The sequence below is a fragment of the Echiichthys vipera genome (genome assembly GCF_963691815.1).
Source record: "Echiichthys vipera genome assembly, chromosome: 5".
Taxonomy (NCBI): domain Eukaryota; kingdom Metazoa; phylum Chordata; class Actinopteri; order Perciformes; family Trachinidae; genus Echiichthys; species Echiichthys vipera.
In genome coordinates this window covers 14,975,872-14,998,286 of record NC_139830.1, presented here as the reverse complement: position 1 = coordinate 14,998,286, position 22,415 = coordinate 14,975,872, and the positions used below count along the sequence as shown (strand labels likewise).

At 39.1% G+C, this 22,415-nt stretch overlaps 1 protein-coding gene across 1 annotated transcript in view; it reads left to right on the top strand.

Annotated features, from left to right (window-relative positions):
• LOC310947286 (cGMP-inhibited 3',5'-cyclic phosphodiesterase 3A-like) overlaps positions 1-22,415 on the top strand; it is a gene marked incomplete at both ends in the record, with an annotated part of 50,240 nt that overhangs the window by 15,543 nt on the left and 12,282 nt on the right. The window contains 2 exons of the mRNA XM_083914071.1: positions 12,562-12,612; positions 21,164-21,409. Of these exons, the coding sequence (XP_083770197.1) occupies positions 12,562-12,612; positions 21,164-21,409 (297 nt within the window). The remainder of the gene's footprint in view (positions 1-12,561; positions 12,613-21,163; positions 21,410-22,415) is intronic.

The following is a 22,415-nucleotide window of genomic DNA, read 5'->3' as shown; positions in this document are numbered from 1 at the left end:
TTACGGAAAGATGGTAAATATGGTTTGTGTTATCCTTCCATGCTTTCATATGTAGCTAATGATGCAGGTCAACACAGTGACTTTAGCTAAAAGCATTAGCCTACCTCTGCGCCGTCTGTGGCTCTCCACTCTTGAAAGAGCATTTTTCATCAGGAAAATGTGCTTTGGTAGGATTTCTTATCCTCTTTGGCTGGCAGTTGTTATCCCGAACAAACTGCAGAACTGATGGTCAGCAAGGTGCAGTGTATCTGGAGTGTTAGGATCCATTTGTAGCACAACAAGCCTCAGCTTCAGCCTGTCTGTATCCAAAGCCAACGTTAGTCTATGAAAGCTGCACCAAGTGTAGCTCATCATTTTGTTGGCACAATTTGAAAATGCACCAACGCGAACCATTGTTTTCATGAAAATGTTTTAGATAACACAAAGCTACGCTTCAGACACTTATAATAGCAAATGAGTTAGTGGCAAAAACACACACTTTTAGTTGAAGTAATCAGCTCAGTAGCATACCAATTTGGAAAAAAAGTTGTTGCCATGAGCCACTTGCACAGAAATACATGAGGAAATAAGGTCCAGGTTGAAAAATCCAGAAATTGTCTTTACAGTCAGTGCGTTTACATGCAGTTTAAAAAAAACAGATTATAATCAGGTTAAGGACATACTCCAGTTTCTCAAACACCATGTAAACACCATACCCCGGGTAAAATCAGAGTTCTCAAAACAGACCTAGATAACTCCTTTAGTAACTGGAGTTCTCTGGCATGTAAACTCCTTACCTGGATTACTATCTTGTCTGTGCATGTGCCAGGGTTGGGATTCCCTCTTCCCCACTCCGCGGCGGTGGCTTTTCACCCGGAAATAGAATAAACCAGGCCATTTTCTGGTTATGATGTGCATGTTAACGCACTGAAGTATAAGTATTCGAATGGTGCAGTATTAAAATACTTTGAATAGAAAACTGAGAAGGCATGAATATAACTGGACTGCAGCCTTAATTGGGTAATATTTTCCCTCAGGGGATTTTGCCTCAGGCCATAGGCATCTGTAGTCAAAAAATCTCGCTCTCTTTTTCTCTGTTTGTATCTCTTTCATTCTCTCAACCGTTCTCTTCCTCCCTCTCCCTCTCTCTCTCTCTCTCTCTGACTTACTGTCACTTTTTTTGTCTGCCTGTCCCTCTCTGTTTTTTCTCCCACTCACCCGATTTCCCCTCCATCCAACTTTCACAGGACAAATGCCAAAGGCATGTATTATTGTGTCCTCAGCTGCCATCACTCACTGTGTTATGTAAGACACTGGTGCTGATGATGTGTGTGTGTATGTGTGTGTGTGTGTGTCTGTGTGTGTGTAGGTGTGTGTGTGTGTGTCCAGTCCTGCCTTCTCTGAATTCACAATCATCCCAGCGTATCCAAACTGAGGCCAGGCTTGTTTCAGCTCTACAGATGTGCGTTGTGTTTCAGCCTTGACCTTTTGTTTTATGGCTACGCTCTGTTTTAAATCTAAATACAATTGGCAGGAGTGGGGGAAGGGGTGGTAAGTAAAGAGGACCGTGTGTATCTAATGCAGGTGATGCAGGTTGTAGTACTTCAATAAAATTACTATAAAGCATATATTCTATATCATAAGCATGTGATGTTTTGTCCCTTTGGTGTACATCTAGCATTGCATCTGTTAAAACATTGGGCAGGCCGTCAAGATATCAAGATAAGACTTCACAGTGTATTCAAATAAAAACCATGAAAGGAAAGCCAGAGTGAGTGAGGAGAGGAAGGCAGTTACAGTGACAAGGGGTAGCTAAAGGCTAAGTCACGTACACAGGTTTGCTTTTTCAAAATCACAGCTTTGTGTATTGTATTTTGCCCTTTTTTTTTTACATGGCGTCCGAATGTGCTGCGGAGCAAACAATGTGCCATTGAGGCCAGGTAGCCTTCTGGTAATTGCTTTTTTTCCAGGCATCTGATTGGCCAACATGGGTTTAGGGTTAAACTTATCAACATCTGTTGTTTTGGTATGCTCTTGACAGCGCTATTTACAATAATACCTGTGTACATGTGGACTAGGTTGATGTAAAGCCATTATGATGGAAAGAAAGGGGACCCGTTTTCACATTTTTTTCCAAACTAAAAAGCTTCCAATAACAACTGTCAGACCCGGGCAGGAATGAAGACTCAAAGACAGGACAGACCTAACCAAGGCGTGACAACATTTTTTCAAGCACTTTTTGTTGATAGTTTCATTGTTTTAACTTGGGTCGAATGCAAAAATCCACATGTGGCATGTTATATTGTCTTTCGTTACAATAAACAAATTCATCCACTGTTCCAATCAGATAATGCATGGAAAGCTTGAGATATGTATAAGATAGAGGTTACTGCATTTCAGATAAGTCATGAGAAAAAAGGACATTAACTTCTTCTCATATCAAGCAGTAAAGGGGTGCCATGGTGGGCCTATTTTTCCTTACTACACTGCATACTTTGCAATGTGACGATTGCATTTACATAAAGACATTGTGAAACAGCTTTGTTCAACCCCACTGTAACTGAAAACAGTGTGGTTACAAAAATAGAACATTGACGTCACTTTCAACTGGATTTTAAAATTATTTAATTAAAAGAAAATACATCATTTTTCACCACAGGCATTAAAACCAGCAGATCACAGAGTTTCTCTGGTGTGAAATGTGCTAAATTGTAATACATTTGATGTCTCAAACATCTTTAAGGGTATGTTTAACCAGGTATTTTACATCATATACACCCGTTCACATGTCCGCTTACATCTGATACACGCATGTCTTTCTACATCTCACGCCGATGATGTTCTCTGTATCTAACCTGTACTAACACACTAACATCCTGACACTTATTCTACCTGTACTAACACACTAACATCCTGACACTTATTCTACCTGTACTAACACACTAACATCCTGACACTTATTCTTCTCTTACACTTTATTCTTGTTGTTATGTTAAAATGTTTTGTATAGTTGCACTGTCATTATTTGCTGCTCTGTGTGCCCTGAATTGCCCCCTGGGGACGAATAAAGTTTTTTGAATTGAATTGAATTGAATTGAAGGTATGGAGCAGAGAGTCTATTTCAGGTTCAATATTTAGAAATAATTGGATCCCTTCTATGAATGGCACCCTTTTCTCAGTGAGCTGTGGTAAAGCATCACAAAGTAAGCGCTTGGGTCTCATCTGAAGAGCAGACAAAGGAGTTGGCCTTGGGCTGTACTGTGTATACAGGATGGTACACACACACACACACACGCATGCACGCACGCACGCACGCACGCACGCACGCACGCACACACACACACACACACACACACACACACACACACACACACACACACACAAACACTATCTTGTTTCAATCAAACACTCACAAAAACACAAATAGCTACATGTGCACATGCACACACTGTATATGTATGGCCTGTATGGTTCCTTTCAGCCTGATATGGCTTGTTTAAATTTTTTAATGTCAACACATTGACTTCATTCATTCAGCTTATTTTCTCTAGCATCTTTCTCTCCTTTTATTTCCACCTCTCCCTTTTTCATTCTCTACCTCTCTCTGTCCAGTGTCATTCAACATGGAATTCAATGAGCAAGTCCTTATTGGATGAAGCTGCTTTGGTGTGAAACAACCTGGGTGTCTTTGGTTTAGCCTGAAGACAAGTCTACCCAGAAGAGCTGCTTTCTTTCTATGAATTTGTTCTTTTTCGGATTTCAAACTCTGTTTCTTTTTTTTTGTTATTGGTCTCTCAGACTACTGTCTAATAAGTGTTATCTTTTGTGTGCAGTTTACACAAACGAGAGTTTACACAAACAAGAGTTATATCTTTTTTATGGATTACATATGTGTATTCCAGCCTCTGTATGCATTTATATGAATCGATCTCCATGTTATTTAGTGGAAACCTTGTATTTATAAGTATCAGCTAGGAGGAAATTGCTCAGATAAACGGCCATAAAAAAGTATATGCCTAAAATCGAATAATAATATTTTTAAGTTGCAAAGAATATTGTTTTGAATAGTTTTTAATAGAATAGAACATGAATAGACATTGTTTCTCCTTAGATATTAGTATTAATAAAGCCTCTACACACTCAGTCCACTCACACAAGTGTTTCAACTTATGTTGCATGATTAGCACTTATATGTGGGCGTGTTCAAACTGCGCTTGATTGACAGCTTTCTTTGCCCTCCTATTACCTTTCTTACTCCTGTAAAGGCAGACAGTCTTACAACTGCAACATGATAAAAATAAATAGAAAAAAGGCCTTATTATTTAGTCTTTGTGAACCCAACCTATGTGACCTTTGTATGTATTTTATTTAGCCTCATAAATTAGACAAAGCACAATAATTACATAGGGAGGCTACTGTAAATCCTGACAGACAGACAGACAGACAGACAGACAGACAGAGAGACAGACCAAATGTTTTTTGCACCTCCTTATCCATAGAACTCCCATCAAAATACATGTTTATTTCGCTCAAAGCTGAAATGTTGGCACAACTGTCTGTTATCAGTTATCTTCCTTAAAGAGTATCATCTAGATTTTGGAGGCAAGACATGAAAGAAGTACAGACACAAAATGGGATGTAAGCCATTATGCATGTAGCTCCAAATGGAAAACCAGTGTCTGGACGCTCTTGTTGTTCCCATGGGACTCAGCCTGAAATGCTAACGCCTGGCAACGTCAGTGTCAATCAGCAAGAGCAGAAAGCTGATAGAGAAGTAGGTTGTGGAAGCTGTGACGCACTCCCCTCTCACAGTAATAGGAGTAGAGAATGACAAGCTGGCGTCAGTAGCCTAACATGGGTACAACAACACGAGAGAAAAGCACTCCACTTAGCTGTGGAGCCTTGGAGGGAGGAGGGGAGAGAAGGAGGAAGACAGGAATGAAATGGTGTGTGTGTTTAAGATGAGTTTTGTGCATGCATGAGGGCCTGTTTGCGTGTGATGCAGCTTACTCAGTGAAGTAAAGATGACAAGTAGATTGTGCAAGAATATGAATGCAGGCTGTTATCGTTCTGTTTTAAATGGTATGAATTTAAATGTTTTATTATTAGTACTCTTTTTATTCTGTCAAGTACTGTTAAATGTTGTGTTTATGCACTTACACTAATTCCCCCACTTGAGCCCCTTTTGCACATGCACTGCAAACCTGAAAAGAAGTTTACCCTGCCAGCTCCCTAGTACTAAGTTTGTGTAATCTCTGAGTGAGTCCATGTGGTGAATACAGTCGCTCATTCTGGGGTGTATTCATAGTGAGCGATGGGCGTGTTGATGACGTTCCTATTATGCAAATGCCCAAGTTTAAGAATAAGCGTAATTTACACAAGCACGGCAAAACAAATATCTAACCCTAACCCTAAAGAACGAGAAAACGGCTCCACTCATTCACTAACTCACTCACTCACTCATTAATAGTAGTAGGTAGTAAATTCACCCACCATCAAATCAAAATACATACCATCTTTCACTGCAAAAATGTCCGACAAAAATTAAAGATATTATGGATGATTTGTTTATTCATCAGTAGGGTGATGTGGCTCAAATGTCTTACCCTGGTATATATACTTTAATATAGTTAGTTATATATTATCATATAGTACATCTGAAAACTCAATTGAGAAACAATTTACAGATAAATAATCAGATTGGAATGGGTTTTGGCTAATCCATTGACTCAAAATCCTTTTTTTTTCCTTCAGATTTTTATCACAAGGATGCAATATTATTTTAAATGAATATTATCAGTAAGCAGTCCTGCTCATTGATTCTAAATATTACCCACAATTCACCAAATAAAAAGAGATATATCACACCTTTTTGTCAAACAGGTCAGCCATATTATTTTTACTGATATTGATTCTCAATGCCTGGTTTTACCTTTTGAAGAACATACAGTCAGCACATACAACTCATATTTCATTAATGTACGGTATTGAAATTTAGGGCATGTAAAATTACTCTGGGTGCGGTTATGTTTAGCATTCAACACATCAGCAGATACAGGGCATATGATCACACGCAACTGCAAAACCTCTGTTTTGTGAACTGTTGTGTACAGTATGTCTCACACATTATAGATACTGTATTTGTCCCCATGGGGATATAAGTGAGAAGGACATTACAAAGATGTAAATCTAAATTTGCTGACATGCATGCATGCATTGACTTGACAGTACATGCAAAGGCTTACTCATGCAACTCTTGTGTGAAACACACGCATACACACATACAGGTGCTTGAGGCAATGTTAGTTGATTCTCAATACATATACAGGGGACAAAAGAGGGTATAAGTACAAATAAAAAGATGTTTTTTCTTTTTTTTTTTACAATTTAATCACTAATATTTTATCTATATATATATTTTTCATTTTAACATATATACTGTATATAGTAAGAAATACATAGTGAGAGTCCCTTTTCCCAGCTCTCTAGCCTACTTTACTTATTCATAGGTACTGTAAAAAAGTCATCTTACTGTGACTTCTGGGAATGCAGCGCATTTAGGGGAACTTGCAAAGGTCATTAATGCTAACAACAAAACTTTTTTGTCATGCAGATGTTTAATTATGCATAACATTTCACCTTACTGTTTTTTTTTCCTACCTCCAATTGTAATGTGATCGATTATTGGCCTGTGAGAGATGAACACATTTGCAGACTGCCACTGTGTGTTGAAAGTAAAGCAGCAGATATTGCTGAAGTTGCAACAAACATCACAATACTCTATGCTGAAGTTGCATAAATACCCAGTGGTATGTACTAGATTTACATTCCGTTCTATGAGTGCCAGAACTGCAAGGAGAGGGAGTAAGAGAGCTCCTGAAAATGGGTGAGAAATCATAAAAATTCAGCGCACCGAGGATACAAACATTTAATAAAGAAGACATATAAAACACTGACCTACTGATGCACCTTCAACCTAAATTGGACCTGTTCATATGAGTCAGCTGTTACTTTGACTGAACAGAAAATGAGATGTATACAATATTATCTTGGCATCATCAGGTTGACATTTCACTATAGTCCAATACTTTGCTTTAAGACTAAATATCAGCAAACCAAAAGACATTCCCATCAGCCTGTTAAGTGCTAATTAGCCCGTATTAGCACTAGATGGTGAGACCGGTAAACTCTATAGGCCACCTACTTAACATCAGCATGTTAGTATTGTCATTGTGAGTATGGTAGCATTGAACATTAAAAGTATCACCTCACAGTAACTGCGACTCTTAGTCTTGTTTAAATAACTGTTCACATGTTTTGTATTGATGCTTAGATTATCCTTAGTTTGAATAGCTGTAGCACTGGGCCCCCCCCCCCCCCCACACACACACACACACACACACACACGCGCGACATAAGCATGTAATGAGATCAATAAGCAATCGCTGGTGTGGTCTGGTTTCACAGTGCATTGACAGGACCCCTGATACGCTGATTGGAAACAATTAGCATCAGTGAGCAACACTAACATGGTTTTGAGTGATGAGTGCATGTCTGAATTCACGTGTGTGGGTGGGTGAGTCATCATCCAGTCCAAACTCTCTCTCCCACACACACACACACACACACACACACACACACACACACACACACACACACACACACACACACACACACACACACACACACACACACACACACACACACACACACACAAACACACACACACAGCATTGCCAAATCCTTTTGGCAAGCATGTGTTGTGTGGGTAAACACTGATTCTCGGGGTCACTGTGAACCAGTTAGTATAGAAAAAAATGATCTGCTGTGTCATCAGTAAAACATTCTGCTCAATAAGGAACACAACATAATTAGGGTATTAACAACAACACTACATTCTAAGCTCATTGACTTGAATGACAAGCCTTTTTCAGAAGCCTGACTAATGACGTGCTACAAGGACGCATTGATTTACTGCAGTATGATTGGACTTAAGAGGAGATGATATTTTTCAGTGAGGTTGCCCTCATTTACAGTGACGTCACGCAGCAGACAAGCAGTTACAAAACAAGATGAAATACAAAGATAAATACAGGGAATTCACACAATGAAAACTGCTTCAATTATCCTACTAATCTTAGGAAAGTTGGGTCTGTTTTTGAACAAGAAGCCAATTTTCAGTCGCAGTTTGCTCACAAGATTAGCACTAAAAAAATGAATATATATTTATCATCAAGCCAGATACTATGATATTACAAGACTCTCAATTTTAGATCACAGTTGTTTTGTGCAGATTACACAATACACAATTGTGTCATTAGCATAAAGATGGTCTGGACATCCACTTAATGGGGAGACAATAATTTGCTCTATGCAATGCATACTAGTGAGTGGAGCACAGTTCAGTCTATTTTATTATGAATATAATTTGTTTTGCACATACTTGACATATTGCCAGTTGATTACATTTGGCGAGATAAGGTTATGATATATAAATTCAGATACATGCTCATAGTTTATCACAGTAATGTACAGATAGAGGAACTATTTCTCAAGACTCAAGCTTCTGTTATTGTGGACAATTAACAATAGTAAGGGATTTGAAAGGTTTCTAAAACACAAAATGTGGCTCTCGCCTATGGCTCTCATAGAGCTGGCCTCTGATTGGCTCTCACAGAGCTGGCATCTCATTGAGCTGGCCTCTGATTGGTTCTCACAGAGCTGACTTCTGATTGGTTCTCACAGAGCTGGCATCTCATTGGTTCTTTTATAGCTTGCCTCTGATTGGCTCTCACAGAGCTGGCTTCTTATTAGCTCAAACAGAGCTGGCCTATGATTGGCTCTCATAGAGCTGGCTTCTCATTGGTTCTTACAAATCGGACTTCTGATTCACTCTCAGAGCTGGCATTTTGCACATATTCAGCTTTTTTTAAATTCTCTTCAAATATTCAGCTATTTCATATATTTGCAAACATTAAGCTTTTTTTCACTGTAGCTTCGACATTAAAGCATTTACACGCATTTTCCGCAGGAAATGCATTTTCTAGTAAGTATCTGTTCATAAGTCTGGTTGTCTGATGAAAAAAGCTGTCCTGTAGCCTGCTGGTCAGGGCCTTGTTGTACTGCTTGCCAGACGGCAGCCTTCGAAACAACGTTTATTGTAAATATCTTGTATGAAGGGAGGCTGACTGATTCTACTATACGTTCTGATTCTCTAAATTTTGACTTGTGATCATCACTCTCTGTCTCTCTCTGTCCCTCTCTCTCCATTTATGTGCTAAGTCGCTATCTCCTCAGCTGGGATCTAGTATGAACAGTTGCTGGCCAGTAGGGGTTATGGTCTGGCTTGCTGGGTTTTCAGGACTGGAGTGTCTGAGTCGTGACAATCAGAGAGAGACAGAGAGAGAGAGAGAGAGAGAGAGAGAGAGAGAGAGAGAGAGAGAGAGAGAGAGAGAGAGAGAGTGTGTGTTTGTGTGTGTGTTAATGTTTGTGTCGCTGCACGTGTGTACACTCGTGTGGGCTCGTGCCTCTGTTTGTGTAGATTTGCATGCGTAAAGATATACTCACATACATTAATAGAGTAATAGTGTTTTGTCCCTTTAGCCTTTACATGGATTTGTCATAGTATGTCATAAAATACACAGTTTTATGCACACACACCCACACATTGACAGGGAAATGCTAGTTTAAATAAGAATCAAGACATAAGCATAGAAACATTGTGTTTCAGTTCTATAAAAAAAAGCTTTTACATTAGCAGAATGTATTTCATGTAAAGTACTGAGTAAAGAGCAGTTCAAGAAAAAACGTCAAGATTAACATAACTTATCTATATTATGCATGTTAGACTACAGTGTTTGTAGCACTTGTTACTTTCTCATTTATTTGAGAGAGCCTGGTAAGTAACACCTGTGTTGAACAAAGCTCTAATTTGTAATTGATGATGATAATTGCTCTTGTTTTGACGGTTGATCAAGTTTAACTAGTACTAGTGGACAGAAATATAGTGTTTTTGCATGTTTTTAAAGGCCAAGTGAAACTACAGGTATGGGTGTAACAGTTTAGTGTCTGTGTTAGTCCTATGATGGACTGGTGACCTGGCAGTCAAGGATGCAATGTTGTTCTCTGTCCAGTGCATGATGGGATCCAACTGCCCAATTATATAAAATCAGCATTGTTTTAAAAATGCATTCTGATGTCTTTTTTATTTTAAGCATTTTGTCCCTGTGAGTAGATTTAAGTTCTGCCTATCGCAAAAACACCTCTGAGACTGTGTTCATGTAAACAGGGATCGCTCCCCCTGCAGTATGCAGTGTCTTCATGCGTGTGTTGGCCACCCAAGCAATGTAACCAGGTGTGTGATGAATCATCCTTACTTGCACACAATGTCGACAATTCTTTTTTAACCTACAGTATTCTGACATGAAGCCGTGCTTATTTGCATGAGTGCAATTAGAAGCAGTCTACTTAAGACTGAATGATGGAGCTGTCAAAGATTATGTGGCTCAGAAGTGCATTATGCATCTATGATTTCCCAGGCTCTTATGGTCTTGACATGAGAAGTGTATTTGAGCCGTAATGGAGGCCTTCAACGAAAAGCAGAGCACAGAGGAGGATTTAAGAGCCTGGGTAAATGGTAGAAGCTGAAATGTATGTGTAGCTCATTTGTTTTTTTCTCTGGTCTAATTTCTGCCATGGTGCAACACTGTAACTGCATCATTTCATTAATATAGCAACTTGTTTACTGGCCTAACTCTTAACATTATCAACAAAACAGAACAGCACACACAGCATTCCGAAATGAGGCTGTATACATATTTTACATGATCGTGTAAGTTCAGTGTGTGATTCAGCTACAGTGCTTTTCTTCTTCCAAACAACCTCCCTCCTATCCTGAGGGCCTCACATAAAACATGAATCCGCTGTATTAGGCAGATTATCTCATCTGCCATTCAAGATGCAAAGTCATCTCCAGTGGATGACAGTTGCAGTGTCAGGTCATCTCATTTTATGTCATTTTATACATCAGCCTACGAACTATGACAGCAAGGCAGTCATCAGACACAACACACACTCACAGACATGCACACCAGGCCCAGTTATTGAACTATTATTATCATTATTATTATTGTTATTATTATTATTTTTTTTTTTTTTTCAAGAATTAAGCAACTATTATTTAAAAAAAAAAAATGTTGCACAAAAAAACATTCTGCACATTGACCATACACAATTAATTAAATGGAAAACAGTAAAGCCAAAGCTATATTACAACATTTTTAGTAAATACAATGTTTAGCTAGGGTTGGGCAATATGACTGGAAATTTCGCACCACACAATTGTTTTCCCCTTAAGAACACACTACACGTGAATAATATTTGTATAAATGACAATAAACATGATAAACAAAAGCAAACAAACAAACATGAATTTCCCTATTGGGATTAATAATGTGAAAAACCTAACTTTCACCAAACTTGAAAAACAAAAAAACAAAAATATCTTGTATTTCTGAATAACTTATGGTCCTGTTGTTCCCACTGGCATTAATATGCGTCTCCACATGCAACTTGAGTAAACACTTGGTCAGCTCTCAATTCTCTACTCTAGAATGTGGGTGGCCTTGTTAGTTTGTTGCAGTTTTGAGTTTAGTGAGTGAACCTCAACAAGGTTGCATGCCGATAATTATTGTGTCAACCTTTGTTCTTAGCTGTGGTGAAAAAAATAAGCAAGGGACAAAAATAATGTAATGCAGCATGGTATAAAGCTCCACACGAAATTATTTATTAATGTAAAAAAACTTTTTTTTAATTTCACTCAGTGGGGATACAACAAATCAGAGCATCCAAACTGTCATCACTTCCAAATGAGCCTCTGCTGTCAGGTATGATTCCTAGTGTGAAGCCCTCTTTTAAAGTGCAAAAGGCTCAACATACTCCAACACAGCAACGTTTAGTTCTTCATTCAGTCTGAGATGGGCTTCACATTTTTTTTGCTCTTCTTCACCCCCACTACACCAGCTGTTGGTAACATGAAATGTAGGTCAGATGAGAGCACACTCCATGATTTCTGCATTGTCTTGAAGTGTCCAGATTCAAACTGTTACATCTTGCTGCCATTTCGGGCCGCTAGATGAATACTACAGTTTTAAATGACCCTTCATGTATTCTGGGTGCAGTACAAGGATTGTTCTGGGATGTGTAGTGTTACAAATACCGAAAACATGTCAACCTAGCTCTATTAAAGGTGCTTTCCAAAAACATTTGGAAGCTGTCATTAAGGAAATGCTACCCGGGAACTTATCTTCTGACTTTAAAATCACTGCAGTGAGGGGACAGATACAGTTACATACAAGTTGTGGTGGGGAGCTGTATTTAGATCATCCTCCAGCATTAAAGGTAATGTTCTTTTCTTTTTCTTCATCAGCAGTGCCTGTACATCTTTTTGTTTTAGATGGGTTGAGGGATAAAGGCAGGAGGAAGTAAAGGACAGGACAGAAGCATTTAGATGATATACTGTATTGTGTCACAGATTGAACAGATCTCTGACAGTAGCGTATGTTTGTTTGCTTCTATCTCCAGAGTATGTGCCAGCCAGAATGGGACTACAAGAGAGCTCTGAGCAGATCCCAGGTCAGTGCAGCCCTGAGGGAAAGGGGAGGAAGCATGTGTGCATGTTTGCCATCATTTTTTCCTCAACTTGTGTAGTAGCATATTCATTTTAATTAGTTTGTGAGTTTACACACACATATGTGTTTGGATTTCAAGATAGTTTGACTTATTGCCGGAATAAATGTAAAGTAGAGGCCAGTAGGTAGGCCTTCTACTTTGGCTAGTTAATTTATATTTCCAATCTGTACCTAAAACTGTGTGGATCTTATGTCAATCATGAATGTTACTCAAAAAATATAGATTTTTTTCAATTGCTAATTCCCAGCTGAAGGATCCCTTTTTAATTCTGCCTAACATTATGATAACCATTTTAAGCCATTATAAAATAATTACATTTAAAAAAATAAAATTATAAGAATCAATACATTATTGCCATTTTACTGTAGTCGATAGGAAGTCAGTTGGATGAGCTCACACAAACAAAGCTGTTTTATGCAGTTTTCACCACTAGGGAACATAATAACATCTCTACAAACGGATTTTCCATTCACATACAAGCTTATCAAGATGTTATGGCTAATGTGTTAGCACACTACCTACATACTAAGAAAAAGCAGAGACATTGGCATCCTGTTGGGATCACACCTTTTAAATTAAGTACATCACTCACACTTTTTCCATAGTTTTGACTTGCTAAATGTTTTACCAGCTATAACGCACTGGTATTGTTTTCACCTTTTGAAGCCTGTGTGTACGTGTGTATGTGTATCATCATGACAAGATGTTGTCCTGGAGACACCAACTGTAGTGGGTACTACCACAGAGGCTGTTGTGGGTACTTTGCCAGGTGTTTCTATTTTTGTCAGTCTGTCTGCTGACAGAACTTGTCGCTGCAATAACGTCACAACTGGGAAAAATACAGGTGACTTCACAGGTGTGTAGTTGAGGCCAAAATGAGGTCTGCGTTTGAAGATGGGTGTGGCCCAAGCAATGACGCTGGAAATAGGGAAGGGGCCATTGGCTACGCCGCTTAACTCTTCTGGCCTAATTTTGCATCCCAGCTGATGTGATCCCATTGCAAGATGATCTAGTTTTATAATTTAATCTTAGGCCTATTTATGCTGTGTAGGTTGAAGTCGATGTTTTCTCATGTGTTAGAGTCAGCTGGCCAAGGTTTTATACAAAGCAGAGTTGTTTTGGTGTTGACTATCCAATTAATCCAGATGACTAAAATAGTGAATTTAAGAAACTTTGATCTTCGGTGGTATTAGTAGTGCCAGTAGCAACACTTAACATAACAGGGAGTCAACTTATTCAGTGTAAATTATTACTACACTGTATCACAATCGCTTAGCTTAACAGTACAAGAGTGCTTTCACACTGGCAGGCCTATCAAGATTCAGGTAAGAATTATTTATTCAGAGAAAACCACATTTAAAGGATATCATGGACATATTTATGACAGAAGAAAAGAAAAACGTTGGTGGTCGTCATGGACAAAAAACATAAAGAAGAAAAATTATGATCATCCTGTACCTTTTGTGTCGCAGCTTTTACATAGATTGATTTGCATTTTGTTGAACACGTCAATAATTTCCCTTTATGCTCATTTGGGCAGAAAAAAAAGATTTAAATCATCATATTCAAATACAAAATAAATTCAAATAATTGGTTAAAAAAGAAATCTGAAAAATGCATATACATTGTGTGAAATAGGGTCTTCAATGACTTTTTTTCACCATACATATCGCTGGTTTGACTTGTTTCCCAGAACAAGGCACATAGATTTAAAGAATCAGCATGATCTTTTCAACAAGCAGTTAGAAACTGTCTTTATTATTATACTGACCACTTGTGTGTTTTTGTTTTATATTTATATTTAACTCTAACTGTTATAATAATAATATTTAAATCTAACTACAATTAACATCCATAATTTGCTCCATACTGGACATGCAGCTTCAGCTTTAGCCAACAACAAAGCTACAACCGTAATAGACTTTTAATGAATCAATATGTACCTCAGTTTGCTGATGCAGAATGGCTCGTTCTGATAATGCACATTACTCGCTGCTCGGTTGTCATGCAACCCCTGCTATCACAGGAAACACTTGACAAGTAGTGGGCGTAGTATAACTGTGGCCAACTGAGCCCCGAACAACAATTTTATGGTCCACAGTCGAGTCACTTTGATCTTTGTCCCAAAGTATCCTAGCAACCAGGTATTTTCAATACAACCGATTTCAGTGTGCTGCAGGTCTTCTCATCCCTTAACTATCGGTGAACATTTGCACTTGGCAGATGCAGACTGAGAGGCAGGGGCGGGTGAGAGGACGGAGGGAGGTTCATGAAGCAGCAGAGGAGAGGAGAGGGCGAGGAACTGCATGTGGACTACGTTATTGAAATGCCAGTTGCTTTGGATCGAGACTCTTATGAGTGTGACATTTGAAGGAGGGTTGAAGGAAGGAAAGGGGACAAAAAACTATTGTATCATATCTATAGAAAGATCGCAATTGAGCGGTCGTCTTCAAACTGAACACGAATGATGCAGAGAAGGCACTCAGCAAGTATCATGGGACGGCATCAGGATAATACGCATCCTCCTAAACAGGTTCAGTATTGGCTTCACTGGCATCCCTCCCTTTTAGTCTGGTTGTATGTGCTGTATGCACATGTCCATGCATGTGTGTGCGTGTGTGCGTGTGTGTGTGTGTGTGCGTGTGTGTGTGTGTGTGTGTGTGTGTGTGTGTGTGTGTGTGTGTGTGTGTGTGTGTGTGTGTGTGTGTGTGTGTGTGTGTGTGTGTGTGTGTACGTGTGTGTGTGCACAGGGAGAGAAAAGCCATTTAATCAGTAATGATGAGATGGTTTAAATAGGACAACTTGAAGCAATGTCTAAATTAAGATTCTTGAGTTTTTAGGTCAGTTAAGCATGTGAGAAACTGGTGTTTAGACGCAGGAGGGTGAAGCCTCTGTTGAGAGATTCAGTGTCACTCTTGTTCTTAGATCGGTGCTATTTGTTGAGTACCAGTCCTGTAAGGTGGACTGTGTCAATATGTGTTATCTCACTCAAACACAATGGCTTGCGTAGTTTCATTATCTTCAGCTCAAACTTGGAGAATAATTGCATCACTATCTATTGATTTTGTGTCAACACCACTTTTGCACATGCTGAATATGAGCGATTTATTGCAAAATTACGAAACACGTAGTAGTCTCTGGTCTTCATTCTTACACCTTGACCAGCTCAGAAAAAAACATCTTATCTAGCCTGTGTGCACCCTCCAAAACACATGCATACCTAATTTTTACTTACAAATCAATAGATACATTTGTTAATGATAAATGGCCTCGCAAATGTGAGGTGCTCTTGCTCTTCAATCCTGCAACTGCAATTCTTCAATCATCCTCCTGTACTCAGAACATGAACTTGGCCTCTGGCATGTTTCCTTGGCTACTACTGCTTCAGCATTAATTCTTAAAGCAGGGAGAGGTGTAGAGGTTTCTACACGTTTTACTCTTTTCTGTACCCTTGGTGTAGTAGTACAGAGACAATTGGCAGGTCCTCGCTATAGTGCTGTATTTACAGTTGTTGTAGATTAGACTGTAGGGGAGCTCAGCTGGCCTCTGTTCTCTTTTTCACTTGACTGGCCATGGCCTGCCTGTGGACCAGACACACTCTCTCTCTCTCTCTCTCTCTCTCTCTCTCCCTCTCTCTCGCTCTCCCTCTCTCTCTTTCTCTCTCTCTCTCTCTCTCTCTCTCTTACTTCATATCTCTCTCTTTCTCTTTCTCTCTCTCTCTGCCTGTATGCCTGTTCTCCCTACATATTTCCTAACTGTGGGATAGGGGTAGAGAGGGAAAACTGAAATAGTGGGAAGATAATTGCAAGAGGAAAAGAGAGAAAGGGGGATAATATTGATCTCTGATGTGATAATAATGTTTTATTGTGCATATGTGGACCTCCTATACAAGTTTCTATTACTTTTAAGGTCATTTAAAAGAGAAAGAAATATTATTAGGTGGATTTCCAGTGGTGAAGGATTTCTTTCACTGCCAGAACAATATAATAAAATATAATTCAACAAAAATAGTGCAGCTATAACTGTTAACAGCCGTTTTTTGTTGATCCTGTTATTAGAAATGCATTGACTTAAGATCACGGGCATTTTGTAATGTGTATAAACTTTTAAGGTATGAGCACCACATATTGTATGTATCCATCTAAATGCCTGCTAAATGCCCAACCCTACTCTGACAGGATATTCATTTACCTTGTAACATTGATGATGTTATGTCGCTAAGAATATTCTTAGTAGTTTGTTGTAAACAGATCTTATTTAACTTACTTATGTTTATCATCCTAGACCAGTGTTTAATATTGTCTTCTGTAACAGTGCACTGCATTTGTTGAGGGATTATGACCCACCTTTTTGTGTACAGCATGTGCTGTATTACTCTGAAAGCTTGAAAGAGTGATCCCAAGGGGCAATTCTGGTACATACATGCCTGTGTGTGCGTGTGCGCGTGCGTGTGCGTGTGCGTGTGCGTGTGCGCACGTGTGTGTGCGTGTGTGTGTTCCCGCTGCTGATTTACTCATTGACCATCGCTCTGCCTGCTGTCTCCTGTGGGCCGTTATGCTGGGGGGAATCGATAACCTTCTCCCTCGCCTTGCCTCTCCACTGTGTCTCTACCAGAATGGCACTCTGTAGCACTCCATCAGCTCAAATGCTTGTGCATGTTGCACTGAATGAACTTGTATATGTAAACATATACTCTAGGCTTGTTTTTTTCTTCAATGCTAAAATATTAAAAAAAATTCACAGAGAAAAGTTTCATTAAAAACAGCTGCAACATACACTCAGACACACACACACACACACACACACACACACACACACACACACACACACACACACACACCCTCATTCAAGCTCCCTCTATCTCACTCTCTCCCTGACATTAGCTGAACAGAGACCATTACTGCCAGGTAATGGGTGAATGTCACAATAGCAGGATGTCATAAAGCTCTGGAGTGGTCTAATGGGTTTTGTTCAGGTTGAGGTGACACATGCACACTCACTCATGCACTCATACAGACACGCGCCCTTCCAGGAAACTATGTGCTTGCTGCATTTACTCATCACATCGAACCCCTCCGAGCTCCGACATGTTTGAAGAGCTAATACAATCTGTTTAAGGAAGCAAATTATGAGAATCATCAGTCACTTTGTTTGAATACAGAGGGATGTCTCTGCTGTTGTTACCTTTATTGTCTACCCCTTTGCGCCACCTGCCCATCTTTATCTACATAAAATTGAGCTCTACCAGAGTCAAAAATATGCATGTGACGTGGAAGAAAGTAATAGCGTGGGTTAACTGACAATAGGTAAACTTCCAGGCTCGGGGGTATTAGGAAACGCTGAATGAAATTGCAACAGAAGTGAAAACATTAGGCACAGATACAAGCAGAGTGGCAAAAGCAGAGGTCGCTGCCAGTCGCAAAGCCTAGGAGCCTCAGGAGGCAGACAGATGGGAGAGTGAAGGCTTATGGATGGAGTGATCATCACGTGAGCTCATTTTAGTCATGTGTTGGCACAGTGGGGAGAGAGAGGGATACAGGAGTGAAAGACAAGATCAGGGCCAGTTTGAATGCCTGATTCATCCTCTCTAGCAAGCCACCATTGTAACATGAGCTCCCCTATTATTTCCATTTCCGAACTTGATTTTTTATTTTTTACATTTACAGCTTTTTTTTGATTGGGTTTGCTTTTCATCAAGTTGTCAAGAGTATATATAAATCGCAGCTATGATCGGACGCAAAAAAATCAGACCTACATTATCCTTGGGACATCCGACCCAAGCCTGAACCCCGGCTTTTTGGTTTTGGGCTAGAGCCTGATTTAAAACCTGTATTTCCACTCTTTCTATCCATGTTTGACTGTGAATAGATAGGCTGTGTACCACACACAGTGGTACACAGCCTATACATTATTCATGACATTGCATGTACTATAAGTTATGCATTTAAATAAAATGCAATGCTCTAAAATAAAGGGGATATCTACTGTATGTACTAATTAAATAGATGAGGTTCATACAAGGTTCAGCAAAACTGTCATCATTAGGCTGCAATATTTTTTTGTTTCCAATATTGAACAGCAGACCATACTGAAGAGACTGTTACTGGGGATAAGTGTTTTATTCTTTAACATTCCCTTCGTCCACTATATGGCTTTGCAATATTTCATTGATAATCACATTTTTCTCAAATGTCAAATGTCCTTCCAAATAAGACTTCACCTTAAACTCGAGGTGTGAAAACATTCAGATTGTTAGGTCTTACAGAAATGTGTCTGTAGCACTGAGCTTGTTTACATATTTTATGTGTAGTCTCTGATTTTTCTTAATTTGATTTTCCTAAATGTAAGACTTTTTTAGTGAGGCAAAGTCCTGGTACAGCTGCTACAACATGCAACATTTGAAAATATTTTTATTTAATCACAAATGAAAAATGGCTTTTGCAGAAAAATGTTCCCTGATTCTGTTACCAAAAATGTTTCCATATTGATACTAATACTTGGGTATTGTATCAGTATTAGTGTCAACAAGCAAGCAGTATATCCAGCACTAGTGTTTGGGTGAAGACAGGCATTGCCAGTCACTATCTTAAAAATTAGGCAGTGTTCAATGTTTAAGGACTCAAATGTGTCAAACCTTAGCTTTCTGGTCCAGTCACTGCCAGTCATACCCACCAAGAATATTTTAAACTCACACACAGCGTTTATGACACAATCACAGGCAGGAGTGGGAGTAATACTACTATGAAAAAATATCTGAGAATGAAGAAAAACTATGTAATATGCCACAAGTTTGACAGTTGTATTTTATAGTACAGTTCATCCAGGGTTCAGTGGAGACTTAGTGAATTCACCTCCAACTCTCTGCAGTGTGTAGCCATTGTTGCCATTGATCTCTTGTTTAACCAATTTTCATGTTTTTCTTAAATTTTGCACCGCTTCCACAGAAGTTGCATCCGAAAAGCTTTTTGTAAATAAATTTCTGTTTCGGTACAGCTGCCCTACAAAGCCAATGTTCAACAACTACAATATAATTAAAACTACAGAAATGACTTTGAAGTTTGCTTGCTGTCCCAACAAATTAATAGTTTGCACATCTATGGTAGATTCTGGTTTACTGGTTTGCCATGGCATAATTTTTTATCCAAATTATCCATAACTTCCATACATTTAGGCCCAAAACTGTGCATAACTCATGTCATGAGCAATTTCATATTTACTGCCCTTAGTCGTAACAGTCACACAAATATTTGTGTTTTTGCAAGATTTTGTGTGGTTTTAGTAGTTGTTTTGTGTGTAGTCCACTGTATCCAACCTTACTCAGTTGTTTAAACTTTGCCTCTTTCTGACTTAAACAATCTGTGTATGTTGACAACAATAAGTGTTCTTTGTAGTTACAGTAATATTCAGCTTTGTCCGCAGCTTTATGTCAATATTTAGTCATTGACTGACTGAACAGTTCAGTGACTGCATTACTCATGAGTAAATTACACATAATAACTCATCACTGACATGAGGCACATGGCATATGTGGCACATAAACATGTGTCATGTCCTTTTAATATATATTTTTTTCAAAATACTGTCCATTCGTTATTAATGAATTTATGATTATAAACAGTTGCTACAAAAATTTTTTAGACTGTTCAAAAAATCTTCAAACGCATTTCAGTTTTCCATTATTGCATTGTTCTCCCAAAGCCTCCCAAATCGACGCCTTTATGTGTCTTTCACTTTCTCCGCATTCCGCATTCTCATTACAAATGCTAAAAGTTGCACTCATGCACTTGAGTATACTGTACACGTTCACATCTGTGTGTTAGTGTGTGTGAATTCAGTACATGCATTTCGGAGTGTGTGGAAATTCATTATAAGCTAAAGAGGAGCTGATTAGCAAATGTTGACATTAACGATGGAATCCATTACTAGAACCTAACATGGTTGACCTTTGACACAGATGAGCCTTGGGCTTATCAGTCAATATGATGAGACAGTGACAACTGAATGAAAGCAGGAGGGATGTTCAACCCAAACAGCCATCGTACTACTGGCTTTATTTTCAGTCACATTTTTAGTCTTTCATATCACCTGTACTAAGTTGTTGATAAATCAACAGTGAACACCGTTTCCAGATGTTTTCTCCATGCAGCATCAAGTAAAGCGAACTAAATCATCACATACATAGACTCTACTATTTTTTGAAGAATTTCTCCTTCAAAGTTTCTTCAGTTTCCTTCTAGGACTGGAAAATGTTTAATTTAGTGTAAAGACAGATGCTCACACACACACACACACACACACACACACACACACACACACACACACACACACACGCTCACAAAAGTAACCTCTTTCTCTCTTAGGTATAGAGGTAGAGCAGCTGTGTGCGTCAGTGTGGTGTGACGTTTTTTCACTGCATCATCATTGCATTACACCAGAAAAGTGAACTAAGAACAATTAACTCATTCTCTATCTCCTCCTCTCTTCTCTACTCCAGTCTTCGGGCACCAGTGTGGTAGTGGACATCTCGGTGATGGGTGAGGCCCACGGTCTGATCTCGGACCTGCTGGCAGACCCCTCGCTGCCCCCTAACACCTGCAGCTCTCTGAAGGCCGTCAGCAACCTCCTCAGCACCCAGATCAGCCTCCAGCCGCTCCACCGGCCTCGCATCCCTGCAGACACAAACACCTGCTCTGACTCTGAGGAGGGGCCAGAAAAAACAGAGAGACTGGCCATTCCAAGGGTAAGGGTTTGTCTTCTTTAAAAAAAATGTTTTTTCATTCTTCTCTCTTTGGATAGGAGATATTATCTTATTATCATTTAAAATTACGATGACATGAGGATCTAAATTGGAAGTTTGCTTATCAGCTTACCAGCCCAGAGACTCATCATAAGAATTACAGCAATTATGCTCAGTCTCATCTATAGTCTGTGGTACAGAGCTAAATAATACAGACAGGAAAATCAACACTTGGGTAAGTTGTGGCAGTGGCTCCCAACCTGAAGGTTGATGAAAATATTAATAAGAATTTAAGAATAAGAATAAAAACATCAATAGAAACAAGAATTTATTTTTGTCTTTCCTCTGTTTTTTTCTTGTTTTTCTTCTTCTTCTTGTGAAAAAGCAAATATACTTTCACCTCCCCTTGTCTCTAGATTGTTCACATTAAACAATCTGAGAAGAAGAAATTGCTTTTTGGTTGATCTGCTTACAATTAATTTCCACACTTACACCATAACCTACTTTTTTTATTCCATGCATGATACTCCCCTTACCAAAACCTTGGCGCCTATATTACACACACTGCACCTTGATCACCAACAAGGTTGAAATTCTGGTGTGTTATGCTTTTAGCATCTAAAGCAGACTCTACCCTTGGGCTGAAATGATGAGCCGGCTACAGAGCTCTGGTAACCTCATTTCTCTCTAAATCTACACACACATATTCTTGTAGTCCTCAGAACCAAGTGATGCCGCTTCAAGTTACATCGCTTGAGGCAGTTTATCAGATTTCGCAGCTTCTCCTGGAGCCACAAAAGGCTTTATACAACTATTTTCACATATTATTTCCAGACACCTGAAAACGGACTCTTGTGTGTAAAATCTGTGGGAAGTGGAAAATTACCACCACTGATGTGCCCTTGAGCAAGGCTCTTAACCTGGCGACCGCTCCAGTGGAGCAGCAGGTCAGACTGTGGTTGTACTGGGCAACTTCCGGGTGTGAATGTGATCAGGGCCTTCCTACTAA